The 24,118-nt window shown below is 44.5% G+C and overlaps 1 protein-coding gene across 3 annotated transcripts in view; it reads right to left on the bottom strand.

Moving 5' to 3' along the window:
• Positions 1–24,118, bottom strand: part of XPO7 (exportin 7) — an 83,839-nt gene that overhangs the window by 24,500 nt on the left and 35,221 nt on the right. For all 3 annotated transcript variants that reach the window (XM_032950507.2, XM_032950509.2, XM_032950508.2), the window contains exons 15-22: positions 21,326–21,399; positions 20,628–20,708; positions 19,275–19,338; positions 18,316–18,424; positions 17,593–17,699; positions 13,841–13,929; positions 11,380–11,487; positions 10,570–10,652 (exon numbers count right to left, since the gene is read on the bottom strand). In XM_032950507.2, coding sequence (XP_032806398.1) covers positions 10,570–10,652; positions 11,380–11,487; positions 13,841–13,929; positions 17,593–17,699; positions 18,316–18,424; positions 19,275–19,338; positions 20,628–20,708; positions 21,326–21,399 — 715 coding nt within the window. The remainder of the gene's footprint in view (positions 1–10,569; positions 10,653–11,379; positions 11,488–13,840; positions 13,930–17,592; positions 17,700–18,315; positions 18,425–19,274; positions 19,339–20,627; positions 20,709–21,325; positions 21,400–24,118) is intronic.

The raw sequence follows: 24,118 nt of genomic DNA, 5'->3' as shown, positions 1-24,118 counted from the left end.
AAATACTTTATGAAAAAGCTTATCGCAAGGACACATTAATTACTGCAAATGTCAACAATTATGTGTTTAAAAAAGCAAGTAGTATACACGGCAATGTCTCATATCCGTGTTTCCAGTATCTGTGGCCCCGAAGCAACCCACAAAGATACTGTAATGTGTTTTTGCAAATACGAGGTGGTGCAGTGAATTCACCCAACTGCACATTTTCCGTGACTGAAAATGATTCCGCACATCCTAAATGTATCTTAGTCTCCACATGTTGCCGCATACGCAAGGAGTTACCTGAAATGGTAGCAAATTAATTCAGTTACTTGCATGTATCCGTAGGTAACCGCAGATATTAGGGGATCTGCTATATTATTCCCCCATAGTCAACTGGAAATAAGAGGAGTATGGCTACACCTCCAACATTGTTTTCAACTGTGCAGCAATATGAATGACATACATGATTATTAAACATGCGACCATGTGTGGATTCAACGATTAAAATAAGTTAAAATGCTCACAACGCTTACAAGATATGATTGTAAAACATGAGGGAATACAAACTGAACAAAACTACAAAGACGACAAATGAGAAACCGCACAATGTCAAAAAATTACACAACAAACGTTGATTCGGAATAACTGAGGTCTAATATTAAGTATCACTAAATATATGCAAGCCACTGCTTTACTACCATCAGTTAAGACAACCTCGCAGCCTGCAGAAAGTTGGCACTAAAGTGTTATATTTTTTATTTAAAGCTTTCGTGACTGCAGGGATTCATATTCTTGGTTCTTTCGGCAAAGTCACGTAGAAGGGAAACAATAAAATAATAAAAATAAAAAATAACCGCCACTTTTTTCAAATTTTTTTGCTGTGGTTTTCACACCTGATGATGATTGCTTGTGTTGCAGTCGAAACGTCGTGATAATTTTATTGTTTTATATTTTTATTATTTTAATGTTTCCCTTCTACGCGACTTACCGAAAGAACCAAGAATATAAAGTGTTATAGTTCACGTAAAGATTTACACGTTAATAGTGTTAAAAGCCCCGCCAATTGAGTCTTTGAACCTTGAAGCAAATTCACGCCGTGCAAAGTTATGAGATAATGAAGTGTCGGGCGTAACTAGCGGACGACAAATCGTTGCGCGCGCGCGCACGAGAGCGGGCAGATGAGAGAGTGGCTTTAAATTCATTTCACCACCTGTTTTGTCTGCTGGTCGCTGCAGACAACTCACATTTTACGGGCGGACGCTGCGCCAGTGGGCGAAGGCCGAACCTGCCTTTGTCGTCGTCCCTCCGAGAAAAAAAAAAAACCTCACCCCCGAAACGGTGTGATGACACATGCACAAGGCGAATGACAGGTGATATGTTCTACTACCAGAGCTCGACGTGTAAACAAAGATCTAATGGAGCACCCTTTTTTTGTCGTGGGATTTTTTTTTTTAAGCACCAGAGACTCTCAACACGCACTGCGAAGTCACACATGTAGCATGTCTAAATAAGAGTTGGTCAAAATGTTTTGTGAATGGAATGTTAGACGTGCACATTGACTTGGTTTTCATAACTCGCGATTACTTTTAACGCTTAGAACAAATTATTTTATTTGTATTATGAAAAAATATTCACGGGACCTTTTGTAAAAAAAACTGCTGGATGACGATCTCCTCACCTCATGACGGACGTCAGGATTATTTGACCATACTTCACCACACAGGTCTGTGTGGGTTGAAGGGGCCCAGCACCGGCTCCCACTATCACTCACCGCTTACGTTAACCATGGGCAGGAAGTGAACCCAGGTCGCTGGGTTGAGAGCGCAATGCGCTAAAAAAGCTGCGCTACCACTCCACCCCTTGTTTTAGAAGAGTTCATTGTATAAACATTGGTCTATGTGGTAAACAGTCGAGCAATATTAATTGCTGTGCCGTACTTCTATGGCCCCAGATCTATACTCTCCATGGTCATCAAACCGCACTGACCAGTGTGGTGAAGTATGGCCAAATAACTCCACGACCTACATGGTGTGGGGAGGCCGTTATCCAGCAGTGGATTGAGAAAGGGCTGTACAAATGCAATATATATATGCGACTTCAAAACAAGTCTAAAACAGGGTTGATAAAAATTGCGTTTTGTGTCAACCTCAATAGAGTTTGGCTTCGCCTTGTGCATGCGTGTATATAGAAGTCTTTTATATTCACACCTATGACAAACTCTCACCGACCCAAACCCATTTTATAGATGGTAAAAACTCGTATTGCTCTGGTGTACTATTGTTAATCTCGGGGCAGAATTCAAGAGGCTGTTGTTTTCCCACCGACTCATCGTTGGGCAGAATCACACCACGAGGAGGAATGATGGCTGGCGATCAAGACTAACGATGGAGTGGCAGCCAAGGGAGGAAACAGGCCTGAGAGGAAGTCCCCCGCAGATATGTGCAGGTGCTATGTTAATTGTTACATTGCACTTGCAGAACCATGAGTGATGGTGACGGGCTTGGGGAGGGAGCCTTCCTACAGCAGTGAATTGATTGCGATTCACCATTATTGGAATAAAAAAACGTCTTTTGAATGTAACTGCGGCCAATTTGCATCTTGCTCTTGCACAGACACTGGAGCGGGAGTGTCGTGGTGACCGGGCGCCGCCCCCCGTCCCCCCCCCACCCACACGACGCTCCCGAGTTCTCGCAGGTTTCCCCCGTCACAGCGGCCGTGAGCGATGGTCGTAAAGCGCCCATAAGCTGCGGGGCAGGCGGGGTCAGGCCGTGACAGACGAATGACTGGACATCGATCACCCGTGGCCGCCACCAGGCGGGTCACACAGGCCCCGCGGGTGAAAACTCCTTTCACCGACAGCAGGCGCGCTCCAAACGTACCACCGGGCTCCCGTTTTCACTTTGACCCCTTTTTCGGGTTTTTTTTCTGTGTATGTATGTGCGTGTTACTGCTACCCTTCCTCCACTCACCACCCCCAATTTATTTAGCTTTTCCACACCACGTGCCCCCACCTATGGCGACGACCCACGCACGCAGGCAGCCTGACCCTGGGATTTGTTACAGCTTCACTGTCTGTCGTCTCTCAGGTGTGGCAGAGCAGTAAGGCACTGTGTACAGATTTGTGGGTCATTCCTGAGTCTCTGGGTTGAGTCAATAGACCGTGAACAGTATGTATGCTTTGCACTCTCCGTAAAACCAAACTCTATACTGTGTGAGAGAGTGCCTGTGTAAAGATATGGTCATCATTCCCGTTAAGGCAAAAAAATTGTCCTGCGGCAGTATGGCAACACAACTACATACCAAGCTTCACGTCTTCTTTGCTGCTCGCCTCATAATAATAAAGTGCTTCATTTTAGAGTGTATTTATACCGCACGTAAACAGTTCCACTGGTTAATACAATTTTAATTTTACGTGAACGTCCTTTGTCCCTTCACGAGTTGGACATCATCATCAGCCATGATCAATCTACTGCTGAATGATGGTCACCCCCACGCTATCACGATCCCACATACTTCCATGATGCCATACTCAATCGCGCTCCTGCACGTGAGCAGATATCGTCGCTCCATCTGGACGGCGGTCATCCTCTTGGGCGTGTTTCTCCTATCAGTCTCGACCACTGACCATCAACCCTTCTAGCGATGTGACCTGCCCAAGCCAACTTACATTTCTAAACTGTCAATATGACGTCTCTTACTTGTGTTTGTTCGCATGGGTTCCTCCGTCTCTCTCTGTGCAACTCTTAAGCACGCACCTCATCACGCTTCTTTGCGTACTTTTCAGATTTTCGTCAACTCTTTCGTGAACGTCTATGTTTTTGTTATTTACATCTCGGTGGGCAATATGCACGGATTTAAAACTTTCTTCTTCAGGCACATATTGGCATTGCTTGTCATCAAATTTTATTTTCTAAAAGGAATCCATCCCGACCTCTTTAACCTCTTCTTATTTCATCTTTTTTTTATCACAATCCGTCTTCAACAATTGCCCCAGCTATACATGGTCCGCAGTGTTTTCAAACTGTGTTCCTCCAACAATTATTTTCACTGGATCAGCAAACGTGTTTTTTGTTTCACTCATGTTGATCTTGAACCCAACCTTATAGTCCTCTTTAAGTTATTCAAGAGTTTTCTCTACTTCATTTTAAATGGTTGCTATTACATTAACTCGGTCATCCGCAAATCAGAGGATCAATAATTGTTACATTCCTGTATATGGCTTTATTTCTTGCATACAATTTTCAGAAAACATCTTCTAAAGTCGATGTGAATGTCTTTGGTGAGAGTATCTCATATATCCGACTCCTCTACTGATTTGTAGAAATTGCTGTTTCACTAATATTGATCCCAGTGTTCTTACTCTTTTTATTATAACACATATACTTCCAAAGATCATTCTGGGCCTCACGCGACCACAACAAATGGGCCACGTGGGACTGTGATGGACAAACGTTTAGCAGGTTAAAATGACAGCACACCTCATTTAAAAGAAGTCAAAGTTTGTTTAAACTAGAATGAAAACACCACTAAAGCCTTCTCTTCACGGTAAAGTGTCCTCGACGAAGACAGCTTTTGAAGAGCTCAGCCGCAACAGAGCAGAAGGCAGGGCCCACACGGTGGCATGAAAGGGGCAAGCAAAACAGATTCTCATTTTAAAGCACCTGGGCTCCAAGACCCCTTTTGATTATTTATTTAACGAGTGAAAAAAACAACAAATCTCGGCACGGGCCACTCTTAAATGACCCCTTTGTGCTCCAGAAAGTAGCAACAACCGACGTGGGAGGGGGGGGGGCAGCTGAATCAAAACACGGCCCAATACCTGCATGCACGCGGCGTGGTCTCATGACCTCATCCATCCCCTCGCGATGCGCATCTGCGAGCAGGTGATGCGGAGTTTTTGCGTTTTACACAGCGCTGCTTAACAGTGGCTACCAGTTAACCGTGTGTGTGTGTGTTGTGAACCACGTTGCTCAACCCTTCATCTGCTCGGCAAGGAAACCTGTGCGGACGCGCGTGTGTGTGTTTACGTGCTAAGGGCACTTGCCCTTAATGTCCGTTAAGGCTATACTGGGAGACATGTCTTTATGTGCTGTTGACTGACGGAGCCCTCCCCACGCAGGTTCACTCCCCGACCGCTGTGCTCCCTCCCCGACCGCTGTGCTCCCAGGGCCAGCAAGCATGCCAACACGGTAAATCTGCAGCATTTCTGTACAATGTTTAGTAAAAACCAGGTTTCTTTAAGCCCATGCAGGTTTTTCTGCTGCAAATGGATTTGACACTGCAGCTACATGCAGAAGATTATTAATGATCATTAATTAATGTAGCTACGCGAGGAAGCTTTGATTTACAACATGTCAATCTGACGGGTTTGTGAGCCAAAAAAGTAATAACTTTTTTTACGATTGGAGAACATTTTTTTTTATTTTTTTACTCAAGTGCGCGTCTACCCGGCGGGAGGTGCAATGCTTAGACGCGCGTGTCTCACAATACAAAGGTTGAGAGTTCAAATCCCAGTCAGGGGTCACTACGCCCCTTTATCCCTCCAGGCTCTATGAGATGAGCACCACTTTGTGAAAATTCAAAACTTTATTATTAATGGGTATACTTGCTCCTGCCATATGAATGTGGAATTTCCACCACTAGCTTAAGGGCTATAAACATGACATGAGCCAACATGCTGTTTTCACTTGAACGCGAAATCACTTTTGAGATTTTTTTATCGTGAAGAGCAAATACAAAAATAATTTTTCCAACTACACCGATTTACCGAGTAGGCACGGTTCGTAGCTAACGTTGGACGTGCTTAATAAAGCTGCTCGTGGAAACAATGCACACACGATTTTGAGATTTTAATTAAAACGGCATTATTCCACAAACAGCCACACACTATTAAATGATGCATCAAAGTGGACAGATGTACTGTGCAGGGAGATGGAGACGAATGGGGCAGTGCGGACATCGAGACAAATTGATAGCAGACGCTGATGGACGGATGTGAGCTGCCTGCATGGCTAAGTGCCAAGGCTCTCTCTCTCTCTCCCCATTCTCATCGCTAATTGCTGCAAACGTGAACATCAATATGTTTACATGCGTAGAGTGCTCCCGTTTGCACTGTATGCCACTTTTCAAAAGTAGTTTTTTTGCTAAAATTGTATGCGTGTCGATGATCCTACAGTATTCTCTACTGGAATACATATTTGTTTGCCAGTGTCTTTCGGCCTCATTCAAAGATATTTGCAATAAAATAACCACATTGTTGTACCTTATATGTACGATGTTTCTGCCATGCCTCTTTACAGCACACTGTTCAGGTGCACTTATTTATTGCGACGAAAACTCGCCAAGAATATTGCGAATACACTGGAACAAATTAAATCTATGCATTAGGAGCAATAACGCGCTACCGCCACCATCGCCGATGCAATGTTAAATTCAATAACATCTCAAATACAATACTCGTGCAATCGCCCCCTATGATTTTACATCCAGTGCCATCCTAATGGCATTTTCTCTATTTTCCTAACATGCGGCATATGTAGAAGATCAAATCGCGTCGTTCGCACGGATGGAAACCAGCGCGGACGTTGAGATATTTCTGGCAACCGTAGTCAAGTCGAGGTAATAAATCTCGCTGTTCCACCTGTTTGAATATTTCAAACTCTCATTCGACCTGAAACTGCCACTTGTAACTCGATCGGAACCACTGCATCAAGCACACCTCTGATCGGCTGTGATGTTCTCTTTAAATCCTCGTAAATAACCGACTTGCCGTCGTAAAAACCGGACATCACTGCGATTTCTTCAGCGTGCACAGGTGCCCCGTAAACAACCGTTACGTTTGACGGATGATTATTTGCAAATGAACATGCACTGAAAATCCATTAAAGCAAAAGACAATCGTTTCAACGTTTAGCGGTTTTGTGTGTGCACGTAGTGTGAGTTTGCTTTTATCTACCCACTGTAATTTTTAATGCTTTTGTTCTCACAATCAGAACAACACCTGGACCCCACCCCCCTCCCCACTTTGGTTAACCAGTGCGCGAGAGGGACGGCAGGTAGCACCACATACCACACGCGTCTTATCAGACTGTCCTGCAATTTTCTCTGCATCTCCGCCATCATTGCGTGCTGCTCCCTCGACAGATGGCAGACACCCCTTCGATTAGGGCCGGGTATCTCCGCGGACTATCAGCGTGCTCGCTTCCTGCCTCCCCCGCCCCGGCCTGCCCTGTACCCCCCCCCCACCACCACCACCACACTCCCCGTGCCGCAAAGACCCCTGCCGCCCCCTACCCTTCCTCTCTCCCGCTAGGGTCGTCCCAGCCGGCAGGCTCCTAATGGTAGGACATTAGGCCTGTCTAATTGACTCCGGCTGCCGCGCCCCATTGTCTGCACAGAGCAAACAGCCTCGGGCAGGTAAGGCGATCCGGGAGGCGAGGGACTGGTGGGGCGGGTGGCTGCCTGGTGGGGCGGTGAGCAGCAGCGGTGGGGTTAGCCTCCTCCCGTCCCCAGGCGTTGGGATCCACCACTGACAGCGGCCGGATTAGCGGCGGAGAAACACTATCTGTTTGTTTTGGCAGCCGCGACCACGCTGGGAGCGCACACGGCAGCCTTCAGACAAGGGGGGGGCCGCGCTGCCGTTTGTTTGCGTATTTACGCTTTTATCAGATGGTCCACACACCACCGGGCGATGGCGAGCAAAAACAGGAGAAGAAGCTTGACAACCGGGCTGCTCCTTCTCAGTGAGCAATTAAAGGAAGCCGTTACCCCCTCCTTCAGTTTGACCGCTACTTTTTTTTCTTGTTTTTGCACAAGCACCCGGGTAATTGCAGGCGATTAATCCAAGCGTGTGATACTTATACGACCTTTGGCTCGCCAGGCTCTGTGAATGTAGTTGTGAGTGGGGGGGGCTCTCCCTGAGAGAAGTCAAGTGCAGATGTGACGTTTAAAAGGTGCCTAGTTCCTTCCTACCACTGATCGCGCTGCTGATAGGCAATAATATTTAAGCACGGTTTGGCTCCCCCATTTCGACCCGCAGTCAAATGGGTAAAGCACATACCGGATGTTGCCTTAACGCATCACTTGTAATGGACGTCGGACAAAATCTCCAATCTAATGGCACCGACATAGGCAAACTAAATTATTATAGCAATAACATCTAAAGTTATCCAACATATTCATCCACTAGCAAGCACACCCACATGTACATAATAAGGCTTACGCACATATACAGCCACGCATAAGCCAAAATACTATAAAATTATATGGTACTCTTACAGCCAATGCAATGAACACATTTAAAAATGTAGTTATAACCATGCAATGCAAACACGGTCCATTTGTGCACTATTTAATTTACCACCGCACGCTTATGTTCGCAACAAAATACAATAACTGCAATGGACTGTATGCAAGATAGAAAATGTGTGTTGCAACGACTGCATGGTTTCGGTGAGATAGATTTTTATGGGTGCTCTAGACGGGCATCATCGAGTCAATTTCTGCAGCGCAAGTGTTCACATCCTTCCTGCCGTCGATGCACAAATTAAATTTTGATACTCATAACGCTGTAACCTGCACTCACAGTCACATCCTTCCACATAAGGTCACAGACAAACTGTGGCAAAAATGCTAAGCGCCTGAAGGGCTCTGCATAATAAACCCAGTTAGTTATTTATAACATTGCTTTAAAAAGAGAGCAAAAAAAACAGTTACTACATTCTTAATGGGTTTACTGGTAAGAGAGTGCAAAAGTGGCTGTAAAACTGCTTTCGGGACAATGTGGCCGAGTGCTGTTAGCTCAATTAAAGCAATTAAAGAAGACTGGCGATTAGCAAAGGGTGTATTCGCGATGGCCACAAAAGCGCCGACGACATCTGTTCCTCCACGCAGTATCATGGGTTATTTCTTTTTTTTCTCGAGGGGATATTGGGCCAAGTGTGCCATCACTTGGTGGAAGTTAAGTGTAGGCCCGTGGCTGCTAAAACATCCCATGCGAGTTCTTGCAAAAGCCGGCCATTGTGCCCATGCCGGGACAAAATTTATTACCTGCCCAAAGTTGAAATTGCTTGTGAACACAAAGAGCGGCTCTTTGTAAATAAGCTCTGGGACATTAACAGAGCTGCCTTGTTTGAACAAAAAACTAAACTCTACGTGAATTAAAAGAAGTTTAATAAATTGAAATTGACCATATTATTCACGTCGAGTATAAAAAGAAATCAAATATGCAGAAACATGACAATGTAATAAACTCAACTTTACTTGCCAAAATGTAAATTATAATTGTTTGTTTTCCCAAATGGACGCCTGTTGCAGAAAAATCGTCCCACGCTGTGGATTTTTTGGAATGAATTGGCAAGGAGAACTGAAAGGCCGCGCAAACATGCCAAGGTCCACGTAGCCACCGCTTAGTCTGCTTTGAATACGGCAGAAACACAGTGAAATCCCTCCCCATTAATCAGCGTGGTGGTAATGAATTTCATATTAACCTTATGAAAACACTCCAATAGGCTTTTAAGTGAAGGGTTTAGTGTCGCGATACAGGATAGCCACTGATGCACGAAGTCTGAAACCCAAAAGGCAATGCTGATTATAGATTTGTTCCTTGTATGGATTTCAAAGCAAATTCATGTCGAAGGTTCTACATCGGAAATTGTTTGCCTATATGAGTTATATTTGACGAGCGCGGAAAATGATTTTTTTTTTTTAAATGAAATACTACTCATGAGTGCTCCATATTTTGCTACCGGGCATGCATTTGCAGTGTTCTAACATTATTAATCAACTTAATGGATAATCATCATTTGATGAATCCATTAATGTGAAACTGCGCTGAAGATAAATGTCAGACCACCCATTTCTCATTAAGTTAACTTAATGGACAGAGTCCATGAGAAAGTAAAAAAAAACCCCATAAAAAATGAAATCTGCTAAAAAACAGAAACTGAATCCTCGGTGCAAAGGGGTTTGTGTCCATCTGCTCCCTTCGAAAGAGCATATGTCACGGACATTACGGCCAAAGGACAGCTCATCTGCTGACACCAGACATCGGCACACAAGGTCATGTTACCACCATGGCAATCGGGACAGATTGCGCCAAAGTGCACTTCTGATTGCACACACACTGAACATATCATTCGAATGTTTTTTTATTTAATAAATTTTGCATACGTTTTTAATGCATCAAATACCCTAAAATAATCCACACTAAATGTAATTTCTCCTTTTGTTTATACCTCCTCACTCTTCATGAATTATAAACTTAATGCGACACCATTATTGCATTCTTGCAAAATCATCAATTTGAGGAGGCACGCCCAGAGCCGTTAGCGGACGTTTATATATTTATTTTAAACCGTGAAATAATTTTTGCAATATCGGAAGCGAGCCGGACTACAATGGGGCACTGGTGAAAACCCATCGTTTGTTTTAAAACGTCCCTCCACTCTTTTTCGCTCTTTCATTTCAAGAGCCCCGGATGAAACGCCCCGGGGCGGGATGGAATGGCCCTGAAAATCGTGAGCGCACGTGGATGTTATTCCTGTAAACGGCGCTCGTGTCCCTCCTGCACGGCGCGCGCCGGCTTACCGTACGTGGTGATCATTTTGCTGGCCTCCCTGAAGAGCAAGATGCCGTTGGGCGAGATCACATCAAACTGTAACCTCTGGGACCTGCCGGAACACACGCCATTCGTTGGCGCAATTTATTGGACGCATTGATCATCAAAATTACTACTAAATGTCAATCTGTCCAGCTGTAAGCAACAAACGGCGTGAGCACACACACACACACAGCCTGGCCCACCGGCAAACCAGAGCGCATCAGCAGCAATGGATGTATATGCAGGGGGAGGGGTGGAAAACATGCCATGACCAATGCATCGGATATTTCTTTTTAGTCTATTTTTTAATAAACTGCTTTTTTCTCACTGAAGTTAATCCATCATACTTTGGGCCCGTGTGTCTGGAAGCCTTTTTTTATCGGCCGTAACTTAAAACCTACATCGCATTAACGAACGCTGTACCTATGCTCAAAGTACGAAACACCAATGAATCTTTAATTCGTTCATTTATTTTATTACTTTTCTTCTTTCCGAAGACACAATCTCAACGCAAACACTTGCTTAATCACGCACCATTTACTTCGGCCGCAGCTTTACATTCAAACAACACGAGGGCACGTCTTGCGACGGACGGGCTTTCACCTGCCCCCCATTCTCGGCGTCCTCTCTCATAACCCTGCCAAACACTGGGCCGCCCTACGACGCGCGCGCACGCCTCGAGGCCTCTGCCCGCGACGCTGAACGCCCCTTGCGGTGTGTGCACGCACGCGTGTGTGCCCGTGTGTTTTGAGGCCTCCGTCCGTCTCCCCGCGGGAGGTCCCCCCCCCACCCCTTACCTGTTCTGCACAAGCTCGGCGACTAACTTGAGGATGGGGGTCGTGCAGGCCGGCTCCAGGTACCAGAGCTCAATGGCTCGCAGGAAAACGGGCATGTACGTCGGGTAACTGCATGCGCGCGAGACAGCGTTGGGCTCCGCTAAGGAAATCAGCGTGGGGCACCGGCCACCTTACACCAAGACGTGCATGGGGACCAAGGCACGGAGAGGTACAATCCAACTAATGCAGGTTTCTGCGGACTACTTCGGCCCTGGATACTGTTATACCGCTTTCTTTTGGCAACCACAATAAAAGCAAAAAAATATATATACTAAAAGCGGCTCAGTTTACCCACTTCAATATACATTCCCTAATAGAGCAGAACCAGTTCAACAACGAGGCCAGAACCGCACGGTGCACAACACAATGTGTTTGGTTGTAAAGTGAGGGAGAATTAATTACGAATTTGTTTTTTAAAGCACGAGAATTTTTTTAGAAATCGCATTACCAGCTGCAAAAGCAGCGCATTCATCAGAAAAAGGATCAAATGAGGCTGCTGGGACCGCTTTTTTGAGGAGTTAAAACCGGCTGTAAAGAGCCAACGCCATTTCCTTACCAAATTGAATCAGGCCACATCAAGCACAACAGGACACCCTTTAATTAAGCAATATAAGGCCAAGCATGTGCACATTATAGGTAATTTGAGGATAGCTGCCGTGTTAGAGGTTGCCTGTGCCAAGAGCTGCAGTTGCAGCAGCTTTGCCCACATCACAATAACAGCCTTTTATTGCATTACTGCAAACACACATTACCCTTAAAATGCATTAAATAGCCATTTAGTGGCTCCTGTTCGTTGAAAGCCTAAAATCACGTCAAGTAATTAAAATCTTTCAAAATTAATAATGTACCCTATAAGTAAACCCTGAAGTGAATCAGATTTGATAAGTAAAGGGCCTTTGCGCATCAAACACATTCTTGCGTCATGTAAAAAAAACCTACACGGAGTTTCACTGGATTCCCTTTTTGCTACTGCGATTTAATCATCAATATTGGGCACAGCCTTTTTGGGACCAGGTTTCCGATGAAAATAAACTCTTAGGTAGCCAACCTAAACATTCGAAGATTCGTCTGGAAAACATTACGTCTGGCGCTGCTGCCTACTGTATTTTCCTGGCAGAGGGTATGCACAGTTGTCCGACCTCAAGGTCATAGGACCTGGGACATGGGGGAGTAGCCCATCATGTAAATGCTGTTTGGCATGTGTGGCGGGTCCAATCTTCAGACTTACGGTAGGCAATGCAAACTTGTACTGGATATTAACGTTACAATGTAAATAACCTCAGACAATGCGTTTCTTTATAACTGCCGAAATCGCTAGATGTTAAGGAATTGAAAATGTTTGTATTTCCGAGAGCATTGTACCTGCCATGAAAAAAAACACATCAGTGAGTAAAGAAATTATCGAAGTAAAATATCTCACTGAAAGACGCTCACTGACAATTATGTTTGGCACGGTTTTCTTGAGTGGCAACTACTGGACCAGCGCTAAAAACTTGAACCGTTACAGCACTGACAGGGGGGGTTGCAGTGAGAAGCTGCAACTCAGGGCATAGGCAGTTTGTGCGCAGGGCTCAATGTACACAGGTGTTGTGCTTGCTTCTATAGGTAAGCACCCACTAAGTCGCTTAAGCACAAAAACATGTTTTTGTCAAAGTACGCTCTCTACTGCCATCTTCTGCTGCATACTAAAGGATCTACGTTGGCATAAGCCACCTTGAAACACCTAATATTGCTGTTGCAGATTTTTGCTTTTTGCAAACTCATCTGAACAACACGTTAGCGTAACAATAGGGTTTTTCCCCTTTTTTTTCTGGCAACAAAACTGAAACCTTTTGACGAGGATTCATGTCTGCATTAACCACAATATCTGCAGTCAAAATGCAAACAAAAAACATACTATGATAATATATGCATTGTCCTTGAAACTGATTGGTCCACACCAGTTTTGTTGCCAGAAAAAAGGGGAAAAAACCCTATTATTACATTTTGGTACTGGCAAAGGAGGTCTAATGATGTAGAACACGTTAAAGTTTTGATTGTTATACCTAAACCAAAAAAATAGAACATGTATCTCGCAAAGGGTTAGTCTGCTGCGAAATGACACCTGGCGAAAATAACCTTTCTGCACACATTAAGGCGATTAAGCATCCAGATATTACTTTTTGATGTCACATGTGTTACGCAAAGTGGAGACTCAACGCGGTGGACAGTGCAAACAAAAGCCAAGGCTGAGGGGAGGAGAGGCATAGAGCACCAGCTTCGCAGCAGCAGCAGCAGCAGCATCATCTAATCCCAGGTAATCCCCATCACTGTATCAGTTAAACGCAGACATGCGTTGTGTGCACACCTCTGGCAAACAAGAGGTGAGCGTCCCATTTCATCGGCGGGAAGGAGCAGTGTGTTTACGTTGCGTGAAGGATACAGCCAGTCAAACAGCATCATGTAGCTGGTCTTGCTGTTGAAAGCGAACGCTATTCCTCTTAAGTCCCGCGCGAGGCCAACGAGTGTTCTCTGTTTAAATAGCACAGAACATGGAAACAAGTCAACAAATCAAATTTTGTTTTTTTTAAACGCGTAAACGGTTACGGACTTTTTAAGTATACATTCGTCATGAGCCCTGTGCAAACTCTCTGTAACGGCATTAATCCAGTGATTGAGTGGTGATGCGTTGATTCGTCGGCCAAAATCGATTAGTACGATCACGATGAATGTATAAAATACATGTAAGAATCGTTTTAACCAATTAACACAAATTACATGTTACACTCATGTTACATTTAAGACAAAAGCGTGAGCAACATTGTACACTCAAAACAGAACACATCAGAAACAATAGAAACGAGACGACAATAATAATTGATTCTTTAATCAAATCGCTACATTTCTCCAAATCCCTGGAGCAGTGGGGGGATGAACGATAAGACGCCCAATCATCAGACATTATCTACTGCTGCATACCTTTGTCAGTTAATATAGGCGCTTAAGCTCACGATACATGAGTCGAATTGTAAATGCAAGGTTGAATATTTCTGATTTGTATATCTTATATTGTAATGGGTTCACATCACTCCTGCAGCCATTTCAGCAGTATATAAAAACAATCGATTCTGTGATTGAATCTGCAGTCTAAATAGTGACAATTCCTGAACTTGGTACTCAGCTGATAGTACCCGAGTTGGATTCTCTACAAAGTGAGAATTTAAAATCTGTAAATGTTTAATGATTACTGCCTATAATATCTATTGATGAAGTACAGCCTTGACGTATCATTAAATCATCACTTACGTTTTCTGCTGCCATTGCCAAAACAGTGCCATTGCTTGACTGTTAAATGTAAATACTGAGAGTGTTAGACTACATTAAGGTTTTATTTTAAGCTTGGTATGCTCCTGCACTGGGTCCTGATTAGCACGGTTAGCTACACCGTAAGAAGTTCAACATACATACAACAAAAAATGCGTTATTATATTATAATAACAATTGTGATTCCTTTGTATGCCAGTCCTGTTAGCTAGTGCAACAGGAGTTCCGCCCATAGTTTCGTACGCGGCACCACGCGCTGAGCCATAATAAGGAACATTCCGCGCGATCCGGAATCGCTTGCTGCTCCGCACTTCAGTCAACTTGAAAGCAGTTGATGCATTGGCCATCGTCAATCAGTAGGAGCACCAACCCATGTCCTGGTGGCTGCGCTGCAGTGCGATGAGTGCGCCCTGACTAAGCGCTAAGAATGGATCGGTGGAACGTCATACATTTTCGGATGCTTTTTTTTTCACCCCGGCTAGGTGTCATATATCATGGTAAAACAAGCAAAGTTCTGACGTTAACGCTGAATGAAATGCATTGCAAGGTCTGGCTTGAATGCCGGTGGCAAAGACAGCTAAGCGAGATTGAAACGCTTCTCGAGGGTAAAAGGTGTTTCTAGAGAAGCCATGTCGTGAGAAGGGATGGTGGTCAGTGGTCGAGACGAGGGACGGAGCGGCAGCCGAGGGTGGGGAACGTGCCCTAGGGGCTGTCCACCGCCTAGAACAGGTGATTACATTTGTGCAAGCGAAAGGTGGATTTCTCCATCGCTAAACCATGAGATGGTGGATGGCATCAGGATGTCTTCGTGCAGCATCGATCATGGCTGATGACGATGGCAAGCAAATGGATAGATGGCAGGGTCTTGCCATTTCTTGTGTTCGGTTTGTTTTTTTGGTATGTGGCAGTTACGTGAATTTTGACATAAATCTATCCAGCTAGCATTGAGCCAGAGGTCTAGAAAACATTTTTGTAAAAAGGAACAAAACAAAAAAAACATCGGACGAAGAAAAAAAAAACATCAAACAAAAAAAAAGATGGATTGAAATTCGAGTCCGGTTAAGCATTTTGTCAAGTTGGCACTCAGTGTCGCGTGTAACGTTACCCGTCGCTTGTGCGCAAATCTCCGCACGAACGCACTTTCATCATTCCTCACCCCGCCGCACTGCGAGTGCACCTGGCTCGTCAGGTGTACTCGGTCTGATCCTCCCGACATTGCTTTATTAGCATGTCGAACAACATTTAATTACCTGAATATTTACAACCCTTTTTGTTAGCCTATTAAAGAGAGCAGACCTCCAAGTCAATGGCGATGCGCTGACACACGCAGTAATTGACGCGCGCCTCCAAATAATAAATACAATAACGCCACCGCCAGCCAAAATAAATAAATTATTCGGACAGGGCACGGGTGCAATGAAAGAAGGAAATTGCTGCGACTAGTTCTGCAAAAGAAAAGCACCGTGGAAACAGGTGAGGACCTGGCCTGTAATTAATCACACGGTGTAACAAAGGGGTCCGACAGGCCCGCGAGGCCTCCGACTCGGAATTTACACGCGCTTTTATTAACTGCAGCTAAAAGGGGGAGCGCGCAACAAATAAATTTCAAATACATTATTCATGCACGGCAGAGCCCGGGGGCCAGGCCTAGAGGGGCGGGTGCCCAATCAAACAGCTGCTCCTGCACGATACGCCTGCCAATCACGCAAACAAACAAACAGCCGACGATGACGACGACGACAAGCCCCCCGAGCGCATCGCCACCAATGCACACACACTGCCACACACTGCGCAAAAAGCCGCACGAGCCCACGAAGCCACACTGGGTGGCAGGCCCTCCATCAAATGGTGAGCCTGTGATGACGACATCTGCACAAAAGCGAGGCTACAGCAGGTCTCGTGGGCCAGGCAGGGTGCATCATCCCACATTAACCGATCGATGAATGGACACGATGGTTGTTGCACAATTTACACATGAATGGGGATTGGTTCAATGTACAAAAATGATCTGTGGCTTTAGCATGAGACCTGATCTAAACACCCTTATTAATAATGATGCTTGACTTTTATTTAGAATGCTAAGAGAATGATCAAATGGTACTTTATCATAGGCTCGGTTTCTTCACTAACATGACTGCTAGTATGGCCGGCCACAGTGACCTGCCATCTTAATTTCATCTGTTTATCAGGGTTCAGCCTCGCTAAGACTCAAAACTCTTCTTAAAGAGGGTCTTCCACTGCAATGTTAAGCCAATACATTTTTAAGCAGGGCTTTACACTTAAGAAGAAAATAAAGGACCCAGAAATTACCCACACATACCATGATGGCATAAGACTCAATAGTTCCACACAGATGAGTTCACAAACTCATTTACTCTACTGCCATCTCCTGACCAACTTGTAGGCCAGTGAATTTGAGAGTTTCACAAACCTACGGGATCCAACAAAAACTGCCTCCACTATGTGTGTGCCACCATGACCAGCACTTATGGCAGGGGTAAGAACCCTTATCCTTACCGATGGCCAAGAAGGACTTTAAATTACCATTAGTAGGCCACACATTAATCCACACCTCAGTCTGTGACTGAGCGCACTAATATTAGGAACATAGTGTTGCCAGGTTGAAAATAGTCCCGTCTAGTACACAATGGAGTGCGGCTATGATACATGCAGTGATGGATTAATATCGTGTGCCTGTTCCAAGTGGCAGACCTCATGTGACCATAGGTCATGTGACATGATACAAAGTGGATGTGGCCTGGGTGCTGGGTGGGAGGTTCCCCACCCCTGGCTTATGGCATACACAACTTAATAAAGGTGGTGAGATGCCACTATGATGTGCAGGGAAAGCCATGGAGCAAGAGCCATTACCTTGGCCTCTTCCTGGTTGAAGTTGCTGGAGTTGAACATTCGTACCACGACTTCGAATGCTGCCGTCAGCGGGAGGATGAATTGTTCAAACTGGTCTTCGTCCTCGCCTGAGTGAAAAAACATTTTACGTTTCAGCGAGAGGCAGAGACAGTGGTTCTGATTAACAGATATGCAGGGCCATTAAAAAGACACGTGCGTACTTTTAAATTACCACAAAGTACGATTTTGTATCTGAAAATTGGTAATTGCTATGCAGATGAAAAAAATAATTAATCATTGCAGCAATGAAATCCATGACAATTTCCCACCCCCCGCCGGTGAATTGTCACAATTCAGAATCGTAATTTAATTAAAGAATAGATATTTTTAACAGTGGTGCGTTGTAGCGCCTCTAGTGGCCGCACGGGTCATGTGAAACTATAACGTACAATGTATTTCATGCATGTATTGTAAACGCTCAAATATTTTTAAGAGATGAATCAATGCAACAATGTGGCTTCACTGGACCAACTTTCAAAATGTATAAAATATTAAGTCAAATATATTGAAATTACATTTGTCTATTGAGATGCACATTGTATCACCAGAGGTCGTATTTTCTTTAGCAACTTGTATTTTCTTTAGCAACTCGGCTCACGGATGATTCATCACGGCAGCAAACTGGTGCTAATGGTGCTGTGGAGAGTTGGGACCAGCACTGGCGAGTAGACCATTCTTACTCACCCAGATCGACTATGAGCAACCGTCCCAGTGCAGTGTAGAAGGTGGTACGGCAACGCATGTCGCTCAAGCTTGATTGGCTGTTGATACCCAAGAAAGGGAAGTGTTCGCTCTGCACACACGCACACACACACACACGCGCGCGCGCGTGCATACACACGGACGGTATCACCTTGCACGTGTAATAATACCATCGGAGGTGGATCAGAGGTGGATGCCACTAATGTTTGTCACAGCGACAATGAACAGCTAAGATGCTGGGTTTTAACACGGATTACAGCTTCCCTGTGATTAAACTGGGTTCTGACAAGTATAAGTTGATAGTGTAAAGCTAGTCAGTGAAGACTCGTGAAAAAATTACCACATTATCCCCACAATAAAGCCCTTCAAAACCATATGCTTTTCCATTGGTTGGATCTGAAGACCCGTACAAGCATTGATGTGTAATTGCTCAGAAAAGATGGCTAACTCCCTTTGTGTAATATGATGTCTAGTATGAAGTCATGCATGCACACATACCAAACACTTGGGGGTGCATCCTAGAATTACATGTGATGTTCACTTAGTTTGGTGTATGATGGTCTGTGGGTGAAACGGTTTGGTTTGATTGCCACACAACACTCTTGGCAGGGTCTATAAAAAGTGCTCCAATATTGGTGATAATGGTAGCCGATTGAAGTAACTGCAGAAAGTTCTGTGCCAAGATTTTTGGAGATGCTATTTGACACAGGGATGTGCACTGCTATCTGCAAGACTGGCATATTTCCCATTCGCATTTCTCATCGCATGCCCCGAATATGAGCGTTGGAGTATAAGAGAGAGAAAAAAACACAGCGTGGGCAGTGGAAATTGTTAGTGATGAACGAGCAGAACAGCTGCTTTGTAACAAAACCTCTTTTAAGCTACGCAGGAGGCAGAGCACGTGTCACAATGTATTTTGTACTCCACGTGCGAGTACTCACCGTGTGGTTTTTCAGCATGAATTGTACAGCGGTGAGCTTGACCAGTTTCCGCACGCTGCTGTAGGTGAGCCGCATTAAGGAAATTGAAGGGCGATCGCACGTCAACATGCGTGACACGCGTCAAAACACTTGGGGGTCTTATCAATGCCACGTCCAAATGTGGTCAGAGCGCCAACTTTTAAAAGTCAAACCGAAGCCACTATTCATTTGTTGGTAAAAATGTTTGGCAAACATTTCATAAACGAGGTGGCTAACACAGGCGACAGATGGTCTACAACCAGTGGTGGGGACATTGCGGCCATTTCGTACGGCACGTGGCCACTTGAGGCTTCCACTTCAAAACGGCGCGCAAATAATATTTATCTGGCAAAAATTCTTCATACGATTTGGTCACGCTCAGTCACTTTTATCCAATCGAGGGGCATCTTATAATATAATCGGTGGCCACATACGTTATTTTTCCGGTCGTTAAGACATAATGCTACAGTGCGTATGTATGTTGAACTGCTTTCGCACCGTATGTAGTCAACCATGCTAATCAGAGGTGCGGGGGAAAGACAACAAACTTAACACAAAAAGCAGTTCCAAAGAAATTATTTTTCAATCTAGATTTAAAAGTGGCTTCCTAATACAGGGTGCTTCGAAGAAATGTTAACACATCTGAGAATTTTCAATAACAGCACAAGAAATATGCCTCCGGGCTCTGGAGACCACCTGAAGAAGATTCCAGGCACGTATTTGACAATGATGGTGAAAAAGTGGAGACTGACTTTTTGAAGCTATTAACATACATTTTTAGATTTGAAGCTTTCGTGACTGCAGGAATCCATACTCTCCGCTTCTTTCGGTAAAGTCACATAGGTAGAACCAGAGAGTAACATAAATTTGTTATCATGTTACAGTGTATTATCCATTCTTTTTCCATTAAAAACGATAATCCCATATAGGCGTTAATATTTTTGTGAAGCGTCCTGTATTGTGTGGCCTTCCAAAGGCATTGGAAAAAGTCCTATCATCAGGCTCTCAGTAAGGCGAAGGTTCCCCACCGCTGGTGTACAGGCAAAAGAATCGTGGCATTATCACGCACACAAAAGGATCCCATTAGAAATAGACGGATGTTCAGCCAGGCGCTATGACCTTACAGTTTACAAACATAAATTTCACCACATCCGACCCAGCACTTGGACACGCACGTGGCGATCTGAGATGTTATCTCGCTCGAGACGTGCTTGTCAGACCGAATTCGGATGTGTTTTACGAGGAAGCTGGCCTCGCTGACCTGCTACTTCCTCGCGCTGCGACCCCAACGTAAACACGGGTGGCACTCGGACAACTAGCCCAGGAAAAGGATATCCGACAGAGAGGTCGTTGAGGAGGTTGAGGGTCCTGGAGAGGATGGGCTCGCTCCGGCCCCAGTACTTCAAGTTCGTGATACTGCAGAACACATGACACTTGGCGCATGTAGGCTGTCATGACCGCCTCAAGCAGGCCTCGATGCATTCGCAGCGATGCTGTTTATTAACGACACTTCAGAAGCACTAAAACGTCTCGACAAAAAATTCATAACTTACGAGGGGCTGTCGAAAGTTTTGAGAACGGTATATTATTATTAGATTCATGCAGACTTGTGTTTATTACTTTATTTTTTTTCACTGTAGTTCTCTGTGCTAATACACTGCAATATCACACAGTGTATTATTATATGAAGAGGGCAACAAAACGGGGCTTCAGTAAGATTGCTCCCCTGCTCCAGAGATAGCCCTTTCAATATGAAGCTATCTTGACATCGGTTCAGTGGGATCTTTTTAAAGAATCATATGCATTGCCTTCTACCACAACAAGTAAAAAAAAAGTGCGCGCATTTTACAAATTCAAACTAAATAAAAGTGAAATAATAACAGTCTGCACAGGATATGAATCTTGGCTGGTTGAGTGCAATCGCTTGAACTCAACATCACCTGGTAAGAACTCGAATTGTAAAGACTAGTGTGATTCGTGTCTGAGACACGTACGTGTGTAATGAGCTGTGTGGCACAACGCTTGATACTTACATTTTACCGATGAAGACACTCAACACCATCGTCTCATCGTTTAGCCCAAGAACCTCCGAGAGCCTTTTGTAAACCTGCGTACGCCAATGACATTTCGTAAGGTCACGGTGTTACAATGATACCTTACAGGAGCATGTTAAGTCCCACAAGGTGGCATAACATGTTATGGTCAGAGTATCTCGAGTGTGCTGATGTGACATGCACCCAGACAGAGGCAAATTCTACGATTTGCTCGTACATTTCAGACACGTGAAATATGGACGTGGATATTTATACGTACACTGAGTGGATTTTTTTTTTTACTCAGGCATAGTATGTGAACAAATGAGGGACAGTAACTGACATTTAACTAATTGTCCACCTTTCTTAGCAAGACATACTCAGAAACATACCATGGTATCACACGTACTCAGGCAAACACGCTTCATCCATGCCAAACTGGTGATGTCAGTTTCATGTATGTGTTAAACCAATGACTTATTCATTTTTCAGTATTAATTTATTTTTGTATGTGTGGCTGCTTAATTTGTGCAACTGTTCTTAGCTGAATGGATTGACCACTGGGTTTAATTTCCACTCATGTTGTATTAATGCTACCGGTTGATGGTAACGGAGGCACTCTAGAAAGCCCTGGCTGCTTCATTTATCCTCATGTTCATTGAACGACAAAGTGCTGCTTATATAGTTTGATATAATACTTCAACAATCATCAACACTTACTGTTCACTTCCATTAACGTTCATTACATATTTATTTCCAATGAAAGACTCCCATTAACAAAAATGTAACTTTACAACAGCTTGTTGCCAGAACTTATGCCCCGACCCCACAAAACACATTTGAAATGCTAAAAGGATTTCTCCCCTTGCTTCAATAGAAGGCCCTTTCAATACAAAACCATTTTAATTAGCTTAAACTGGCACATGCAATCACAGTTTGGCGGATGCGGGCAGTCAGTCGGGCAGACTGACAGGCTTGCATCTGTGCGGCCGTCTCCGTTTTTAAGATTTAAAGCTCAAGGGAAAGCGAGGCAGACACTGGGATTAAGCAGAAAAAGCAAACACAAACACAGGAAGGATAAACAAACATCAACAAACACGCCTCCAGCGGGCTCCCAGTCACAGCGGCAGCCACTGCCATTCGCTCGGCCTCATTCTCCCGACACCCCATCACTCCTCCGCGAGCCTTTATCTGGCATCGTGCCTCTGCCAGTCTACCTGATACCTCGCAGCCCTGCTTCGGAAACCACCCCCTCCAACCCAACCCCACTACTGCCCCCTTTAGTCTTCATTCCACGGCGTAAATGGCACACACCAAATATGTACAAGACAAATGAACTGGTAGGAAATACACACCAGACACGCTCTGTGGCGCAGTCCCCAAGCAATGTCTCCAGGTTATCCCGAATGACCAAAGAGAACCATCTGCAGGCTCATTCCAGTCCAGTGGAATACGAAGGATTACCCTCGCGCTTTACTATAGATTCACACAAAGCACTGCATGCAAAATTCTATAATAATAACAATGTCGTTTATTTACCCAGGGAAGCCGATTGAGCCCAGATACTCATTTTCTAAAGATCTTGCATTTGGATGCCTGGCCAATTCCAATGTAAGGGATGTTGTTTCTGCTATTAGAAAACTCAAGTACCCAGAGAAAATCTATGAAATGAGAATACTAATAGGTCTGAACAGACAGGTTCATGAACCACCTTTGGTACTGCTATCTCCTGGCCACTTTGCAGTCCACTGGGTTTGGAAGTCTCACAGAGCAGTGTGATCCACTAACCCTCGTCTCCAAAGCACTGGATGGTGGGGATATTGCCAGTAGACGCATAGATTATTTTAAAAAATATATATTTTTAAGTGCAGCAATAATATTTTCATTTGTGACACAAAATATGCTGAAAAATTATCCCAATTATTTAGAACTTTACATCAGCTAGTAAATAAAGTCAGAACTTAGTAACCTTCATTATAATTTCTAGTTTTAAATAAGACCAAGCAGTAAAACCAATACACAAGTTGTCTCAATAACAAATGTGTCAGAAGAATAACGCAATTAACAACCTAGTGCACCATCTCGTGCCGACGAGTGAGGTGAAATATGGTCAAACAACCCGCACGAATGGCGCAACGTGGGGAGGGAGGCCTTCACCCAGCAGTGGATTGCCAACGGTCCATGCATTACATTATTTTATGGAGAAAAAACTACGCAGCAGGCTAAAAGTAAGTTTAACCTCCGGCATGTAAATATGCTGCTATTGACCTCACCAGCAACGTCAATATCCACCAAATTAAGTAGCTGCGAGCTAAATAAGAGCACAGAACGTAATGAAAACGTGGAAGGTGTTAAGCAACAGCAATTAGAGAGGCAAACTTATTTCCTTGGGTCTTACTATTAATGAGCAATAAGAAGCACAGAGGCCCAATAGAGCCTTCAAACATGATTAATTGGCATAATATTCATCCGCACCAATCAGGATAATTAATCTTTGTAAATCTAATAAAAGCCCATCGCCTCAAGTCAGCCGGGTCCCCGGTGAGCTGGGAGGAGAGCTCGGTCGTTGAGTTGCTGTCAGGAGCAATACAGGAGGCGTCTGAGGGGCGGTGGCTAAGCTGCACGGTGCTGGTTCTGGCAAATGTCACCGTAACACGGGGCCTATTGCAGATGCTTTCAGAGCCCGCAAGCTCAATTTCAAGCGTCAAGTTCTAAAGACAACCCAACTGCCCGGTCTCGCGTTTCAGCCAGCGCCCCAAAAACGACGCTCTACACGGTTCCGAATGGCAAAGG

Source organism: Petromyzon marinus, chromosome 9, assembly GCF_048934315.1.
Source record: "Petromyzon marinus isolate PM22_M1 ecotype Great Lakes invasive population chromosome 9, UKy_Petmar_22M1.pri1.0, whole genome shotgun sequence".
Taxonomy (NCBI): Eukaryota; Metazoa; Chordata; class Hyperoartia; order Petromyzontiformes; family Petromyzontidae; genus Petromyzon; species Petromyzon marinus.
This window is presented reverse-complemented; position numbering and strand designations above follow the sequence as displayed.